Raw genomic sequence first — 8460 nt, forward strand, 5'->3', positions numbered from 1 at the left:
TGTGTAGTGTAGGATGTGTGTCTGTGTACTCCAGTACATGTGTAGTGTAGGATGTGTGTCTGTGTACTCCAGTACATGTGTAGTGTAGGATGTGTGTCTGTGTACTCCAGTACATGTGTAGTGTAGGATGTGTGTCTGTGTACTCCAGTACATGTGTAGTGTAGGATGTGTGTCTGTGTACTCCAGTACATGTGTAGTGTAGGATGTGTGTCTGTGTACTCCAGTACATGTGTAGTGTAGGATGTGTGTCTGTGTACTCCAGTACATGTGTAGTGTAGGATGTGTGTCTGTGTACTCCAGTACATGTGTAGTGTAGGATGTGTGTCTGTGTACTCCAGTACATGTGTAGTGTAGGATGTGTGTCTGTGTACTCCAGTACATGTGTGGTGTAGGATGTGTGTCTGTGTACTCCAGTACATGTGTAGTGTAGGATGTGTGTCTGTGTACTCCAGTACATGTGTAGGATGTGTGTCTGTGTACTCCAGTACATGTGTAGTGTAGGATGTGTGTCTGTGTACTCCAGTACATGTGTAGTGTAGGATGTGTGTTGGTGCCTAAAGGGACTCTGTATTTAACACACTTCATCCAGACGACTGTAGAAGCTTCTGTTTTATTGAAGAACAACCGTTGTCTCCATTGAACACAACGTTGTGGTCCAGGTAGTTGTTTTATGATTGACTGAAAGAGGGGGACTTTCAGAGTATTTCTCGATTGGTCAAATGTTGGTTGGCTGAATGTTGGGTCTAGTTGGATGGTCGTTGGCTTGTTGGCTGAATGTCAGTTTTGTTGAACATAGATCCTTGTTGATAGCCTGTTAGTTCTCATTAGGTATTATTTTGGTTGTTTTTTGGTTAGACTGGTTCCTAGGAGGAGGAAGAGGAGGCTGAGCTGTGACAGTTTGACATCAGTCTCCTGTTACCTGGTGAGAGACACAGACGGAGAGACACAGACAGAGAGACACAGACAGAGAGACACAGACAGAGAGACACAGACAGAGAGACACAGACAGAGAGACACAGACAGAGAGACACAGACAGAGAGACACAGACAGAGAGACAGAGACAGAGAGACAGAGACAGAGAGACAGAGACAGCGAGAGAGCACAGAGAGAGGAGAGAGAGAGATAGAGATGTATGAGATATTTGCTGTACATACCATCCTAAGACACACACTATTCCCTATTTGGTGTACTACTTTTGACCAAGTCTCTGGCCAAAGTAGTGTAGAGGTAGTGTAGTAGTAGTGTAGAGAATAGGCAGCAATTTGGGACGCAGCCCAGCTAAAGTACATCACCAAGCAGTATCTACCTCTGGTACCAAACATCTCCATGTAACAGTTAGTGTAGTAGGGTTTCTCATCACCAAGCAGTATCTACCTCTGGTACCAAACATCTACATGTAACAGTTAGTGTAGTAGGGTTTCTCATCACCAAGCAGTATCTACCTCTGGTACCAAACATCTACATGTAACAGTTAGTGTAGTAGGGTTTCTCATCACCAAGCAGTATCTACCTCTGGTACCAAACATCTACATGTAACAGTTAGTGTAGTAGGGTTACTCATCACCAAGCAGTATCTACCTCTGGTACCAAACATCTACATGTAACAGTTAGTGTAGTAGGGTTTCTCATCACCAAGCAGTATCTACCTCTGGTACCAAACATCTACATGTAACAGTTAGTGTAGTAGGGTTACACATCACCAAGCAGTATCTACCTCTGGTACCCAACATCTACATGTAACAGTGTAGTAGGGTTTCTCATCACCAAGCAGTATCTACCTCTGGTACCCAACATCTACATGTAACAGTGTAGTAGGGTTACTCATCACCAAGCAGTATCTACCTCTGGTACCAAACATCTACATGTAACAGTTAGTGTAGTAGGGTTTCTCATCACCAAGCAGTATCTACCTCTGGTACCAAACATCTACATGTAACAGTTAGTGTAGTAGGGTTTCTCATCACCAAGCAGTATCTACCTCTGGTACCCAACATCTACATGTAACAGTGTAGTAGGGTTACTCATCACCAAGCAGTATCTACCTCTGGTACCAAACATCTACATGTAACAGTTAGTGTAGTAGGGTTTCTCATCACCAAGCAGTATCTACCTCTGGTACCAAACATCTACATGTAACAGTTAGTGTAGTAGGGTTACTCATCACCAAGCAGTATCTACCTCTGGTACCAAACATCTACATGTAACAGTTAGTGTAGTAGGGTTACTCATCACCAAGCAGTATCTACCTCTGGTACCCAACATCTACATGTAACAGTTAGTGTAGTAGGGTTTCTCATCACCAAGCAGTATCTACCTCTGGTACCCAACATCTACATGTAACAGTTAGTGTAGTAGGGTTTCTCATCACCAAGCAGTACCTACCTCTGGTACCAAACATCTACATGTAACAGTTAGTGTAGTAGGGTTACTCATCACCAAGCAGTATCTACCTCTGGTACCAAACATCTACATGTAACAGTTAGTGTAGTAGGGTTTCTCATCACCAAGCAGTATCTACCTCTGGTACCAAACATCTACATGTAACAGTTAGTGTAGTAGGGTTACTCATCACCAAGCAGTATCTACCTCTGGTACCAAACATCTACATGTAACAGTTAGTGTAGTAGGGTTTCTCATCACCAAGCAGTATCTACCTCTGGTACCAAACATCTACATGTAACAGTTAGTGTAGTAGGGTTACACATCACCAAGCAGTATCTACCTCTGGTACCCAACATCTACATGTAACAGTTAGTGTAGTAGGGTTACTCATCACCAAGCAGTATCTACCTCTGGTACCAAACATCTACATGTAACAGTGTAGTAGGGTTACTCATCACCAAGCAGTATCTACCTCTGGTACCAAACATCTACATGTAACAGTTAGTGTAGTAGGGTATCTCATCACCAAGCAGTATCTACCTCTGGTACCAAACATCTACATGTAACAGTTAGTGTAGTAGGGTTACTCATCACCAAGCAGTATCTACCTCTGGTACCAAACATCTACATGTAACAGTTAGTGTAGTAGGGTTACTCATCACCAAGCAGTATCTACCTCTGGTACCAAACATCTACATGTAACAGTTAGTGTAGTAGGGTTTCTCATCACCAAGCATTATCTACCTCTGGTACCAAACATCTACATGTAACAGTTAGTGTAGTAGGGTTACTCATCACCAAGCAGTATCTACCTCTGGTACCAAACATCTACATGTAACAGTTAGTGTAGTAGGGTTACTCATCACCAAGCAGTATCTACCTCTGGTACCCAACATCTACATGTAACAGTTAGTGTAGTAGGGTTACTCATCACCAAGCAGTATCTACCTCTGGTACCAAACATCTACATGTAACAGTGTAGTAGGGTTACTCATCACCAAGCAGTATCTACCTCTGGTACCCAACATCTACATGTAACAGTTAGTGTAGTAGGGTTACTCATCACCAAGCAGTATCTACCTCTGGTACCAAACATCTACATGTAACAGTTAGTGTAGTAGGGTTTCTCATCACCAAGCAGTATCTACCTCTGGTACCCAACATCTACATGTAACAGTTAGTGTAGTAGGGTTACTCATCACCAAGCAGTATCTACCTCTGGTACCAAACATCTACATGTAACAGTTAGTGTAGTAGGGTTTCTCATCACCAAGCAGTATCTACCTCTGGTACCCAACATCTACATGTAACAGTTAGTGTAGTAGGGTTTCTCATCACCAAGCAGTATCTACCTCTGGTACCCAACATCTACATGTAACAGTTAGTGTAGTAGGGTTACTCATCACCAAGCAGTATCTACCTCTGGTACCAAACATCTACATGTAACAGTTAGTGTAGTAGGGTTTCTCATCACCAAGCAGTATCTACCTCTGGTACCCAACATCTACATGTAACAGTTAGTGTAGTAGGGTTACTCATCACCAAGCAGTATCTACCTCTGGTACCAAACATCTACATGTAACAGTTAGTGTAGTAGGGTTTCTCATCACCAAGCAGTATCTACCTCTGGTACCCAACATCTACATGTAACAGTTAGTGTAGTAGGGTTACTCATCACCAAGCAGTATCTACCTCTGGTACCAAACATCTACATGTAACAGTTAGTGTAGTAGGGTTTCTCATCACCAAGCAGTATCTACCTCTGGTACCAAACATCTACATGTAACAGTTAGTGTAGTAGGGTTTCTCATCACCAAGCAGTATCTACCTCTGGTACCAAACATCTACATGTAACAGTTAGTGTAGTAGGGTTACTCATCACCAAGCAGCATCTACCTCTGGTACCCAACATCTACATGTAACAGTTAGTGTAGTAGGGTATCTACCTCTGGGACCAAACATCTACATGTAACAGTTAGTGTAGTAGGGTTACTCATCACCAAGCAGTATCTACCTCTGGTACCAAACATCTACATGTAACAGTTAGTGTAGTAGGGTTACTCATCACCAAGCAGTATCTACCTCTGGTACCAAACATCTACATGTAACAGTTAGTGTAGTAGGGTTTCTCATCACCAAGCAGTATCTACCTCTGGTACCCAACATCTACATGTAACAGTTAGTGTAGTAGGGTTACTCATCACCAAGCAGTATCTACCTCTGGTACCAAACATCTACATGTAACAGTTAGTGTAGTAGGGTTTCTCATCACCAAGCAGTATCTACCTCTGGTACCAAACATCTACATGTAACAGTTAGTGTAGTAGGGTTTCTCATCACCAAGCAGTATCTACCTCTGGTACCAAACATCTACATGTAACAGTTAGTGTAGTAGGGTTTCTCATCACCAAGCAGTATCTACCTCTGGTACCCAACATCTACATGTAACAGTTAGTGTAGTAGGGTTACTCATCACCAAGCAGTATCTACCTCTGGTACCAAACATCTACATGTAACAGTTAGTGTAGTAGGGTTTCTCATCACCAAGCAGTATCTACCTCTGGTACCAAACATCTACATGTAACAGTTAGTGTAGTAGGGTTACTCATCACCAAGCAGTATCTACCTCTGGTACCAAACATCTACATGTAACAGTTAGTGTAGTAGGGTTTCTCATCACCAAGCAGTATCTACCTCTGGTACCAAACATCTACATGTAACAGTTAGTGTAGTAGGGTTTCTCATCACCAAGCAGTATCTACCTCTGGTACCAAACATCTACATGTAACAGTTAGTGTAGTAGGGTTACTCATCACCAAGCAGTATCTACCTCTGGTACCAAACATCTACATGTAACAGTTAGTGTAGTAGGGTTTCTCATCACCAAGCAGTATCTACCTCTGGTACCCAACATCTACATGTAACAGTTAGTGTAGTAGGGTTTCTCATAACCAAGCAGTATCTACCTCTGGGACCAAACATCTACATGTAACAGTTAGTGTAGTAGGGTTTCTCATCACCAAGCAGTATCTACCTCTGGTACCAAACATCTACATGTAACAGTTAGTGTAGTAGGGTTACTCATCACCAAGCAGTATCTACCTCTGGTACCAAACATCTACATGTAACAGTTAGTGTAGTAGGGTTTCTCATCACCAAGCAGTATCTACCTCTGGTACCAAACATCTACATGTAACAGTTAGTGTAGTAGGGTTCCTCATCACCAAGCAGTATCTACCTCTGGTACCAAACGTCTTCATGTAACAGTTAGTGCAGTAGGGTTTCTCATCATGCTGAAACACAAAGCACAGAAAACATCTTAGTTCATGAGATACATAGATACACACATATAGATAGACAGACAGACAGACAGATAGATAGACAGATAGATAGACAGACCTTCCTTCTGCACCCCACCTCCCTCCCTCACTCCTTCCCCACCCTCCCCCCCTGTCTTCGTACCTCAGCATGTTGTCCTGGGGTCAGCTGTCTCTGACACTGTTGATACTATCTTTCTCCCTGACTCACTCTCTCTCCCCCTTCCCTTCCATCTCTCCCCTCTCCCCCCTCCCCCCTCTGCTATACTCCCCTCCCTCTCAGCTCCCATTCCTCCCTCCCCCTTCTCTCCCTCATCCTCTTCCCTCCCTCCCTCTCTTTCCATACCTCAGCATGTTGTCCTGGGGTCAACTGTCTCTGACACTGTTGACACTTCAGACACAGAGGGTGGTAGTCCCGCCCCAATGACCTCTTCTTCTCACCTGGACCAATGGGGAGAGAGGATACCAAGGGTTAGAGGTCAAATGTCTGTCATGGACCAATCTAGTTAGAGGATAATCAAATTGTATTTGTCACATGCGCCGAATACAACAGTGAAATGCTGAATACAACAGGTGTGGACCTCACAGTGAAATGCTGAATACAACAGGTGTGGACCTTACAGTGAAATGCTGAATACAACAGGTGTGGACCTTACAGTGAAATGCTGAATACAACAGGTGTAGACCTTACAGTGAAATTCTTACTTACAAGCTCTTAACCAACATTGCTTTAAGAAGTTTTAAGAAAAAATGTGTTCAGTAAACATATATATTTTTTCAGTAATAAATAATTAAACAGCAGCAGTAAAATACCAATAGCGAGGCTATATGGGGGTTCCGTTGCAGAGTCAATGTGAGGGGGCACCGGTTAATCCAGGTAATTGAGGTAATATGTAGGTAGAGTTAAAGTGACTATGTATAGATAGTAAACAGAGAGTAGCAGCAGTGTAAAAGAGGGGTCTGGTGGTCATTTGATTAGATGTTCAGGAGTCTGATGGTTTGGGGGTAGAAGCTGATAAGGAGCCTTTTGGTCCTAGACTTGGTGATCCGGTACCACTTGCCGTGCGGTAGAAGAGAGAACAGTATAGGACTAGGGTGACTGGTGTCTTTCACAATTTGTAGGGCCTTTCTCTGACACCGCCTGGTATAGAGGTCCTGGATGGCAAGAAGCTTGGCCCCGGTGATGTACTGGGCCGTACGCACTACCCTCTGTAGTGTCTTGTGGTTGGAGGCCGAGCAGTTGCCATACCAGGAAATGATGCAACCAGACGGAATCCTCTCGATGGTGCAGCTGTAGAACCTTTTGAGGATCTAAGGACCCATGCCAAATCTCTTCATTCTCCTGAGGGGGAATAGGCTTTGTCATGCACTCTTCACTACTGTCTTGGTGTGCTTGGACCATGTTAGTTTGTTGGTGACATGGACACCAAGGAACTTGAAGCTCTCAACCTGCTCCACTACAGCCCCGTTGATGAGAATGGGGGCGTTCTTTGTCCTCCTTTTCCTGTAGTCCACAGTCATCTCCTTTGTTTTTATCACGTTGAGGGAGAGGTTGTTGTCCTGGCACCACACGGCCAGGTCTCTGACCTCCTCCCTATAGGCTGTCGCACTGTTGTCAGTGATCAGGCCTACCACTGTTGTGTCATCGGCAAACTTGATGATGGTGTTGGAGTCGTTCCTGGCTCGACAGTCATGAGTGATCAGGGAGTACAGGAGGGGTCTGAGCACGATCCCCTGAGGGGCCCCCGTTTTGAGGATCAGCATGGCGGATGTTTTGTTACCTACCCTTACCACCTGGGGGCGGCCCATCAGGAAGTCCAGGATCCAGTTGCAGAGGGAGGTGTTTAGTCCCAGGGTCCTTAGCTTAGTGATGAGCTTTGAGGGCACTATGGTGTTGAACACTGAGCTGTAGTCAATGAATAGCATTCTCACATAGGTGTTCCTTTTGTCCAGGTGGGAAAGGGCAGTGTTGAGTGCAATAGAGATTGCAGGTCATCGACCAATGGGGTTAGAGGATGGCAGGGGTTAGAGGTCAAATGTTGTCTGCCATTCAGAGAGAGCTCTGCACTATGACCTGAGAGTTGCTAAGCTACCGGTAATTTACCAAATTAACTTTTTTTATTTATTTTTTTTTTATTTCACCTTTATTTAACCAGGTAGGCAAATTGAGAACACGTTCTCATTTACAATTGCGACCTGGCCAAGATAAAGCAAAGCAGTTCGACACATACAACAACACATAGTTACACATGGAGTAAAACAAACATACAGTCAATAATACAGTGAAAAATAAGTCTATATACAATATGAGCAAGTGAGGTGAGATAAGGGAGGTGAAGGCAAACAAAATATATATATAAATAAATAAAAATATAAAAAGGCCATGGTGGCGAAGTAAATACAATATAGCAAGTAAAAAATAACACTGGAATGGTTGGTTTGCAGTGGAAGAAGGTGCAAAGTAGAGATAGAAATAATGGGGTGCAAAGGAGCAAAATAAATAAATACAGTAGGTAAAGAGGTAGTTGTTTGGGCTAAATTATAGATGGGCTATGTACAGGTGCAGTAATCTATGAGCTGCTCTGACAGCTGGTGCTTAAAGCTAGTGAGGGAGATAAGTGTTTCCAGTTTCAGAGATTTTTGTAGTTCGTTCCAGTCATTGGCAGCAGAGAACTGGAAGGAGAGGCGGCCAAAGGAAGAATTGGTTTTGGGGGTGACCAGAGAGATATACCTGCTGGAGCGCGTGCTACGGGTGGGCGT

The 8460-nt window shown here is 43.7% G+C and overlaps 1 protein-coding gene across 1 annotated transcript in view; it reads right to left on the reverse strand.

Moving 5' to 3' along the window:
* Positions 1–904: 904 nt before the first annotated feature.
* LOC120040821 (cysteine-rich protein 2-like) overlaps positions 905–8460 on the reverse strand; it is a 10835-nt gene continuing 3279 nt past the window's right edge. Inside the window, exons 2-4 of the mRNA XM_038985841.1 lie at positions 6047–6141; positions 5626–5676; positions 905–919 (exon numbers count right to left, since the gene is read on the reverse strand). Coding sequence (XP_038841769.1) covers positions 905–919; positions 5626–5676; positions 6047–6141 — 161 coding nt within the window. The remainder of the gene's footprint in view (positions 920–5625; positions 5677–6046; positions 6142–8460) is intronic.

Source organism: Salvelinus namaycush, unplaced genomic scaffold (genome assembly GCF_016432855.1).
Source record: "Salvelinus namaycush isolate Seneca unplaced genomic scaffold, SaNama_1.0 Scaffold383, whole genome shotgun sequence".
Lineage (NCBI taxonomy): Eukaryota > Metazoa > Chordata > Actinopteri > Salmoniformes > Salmonidae > Salvelinus > Salvelinus namaycush.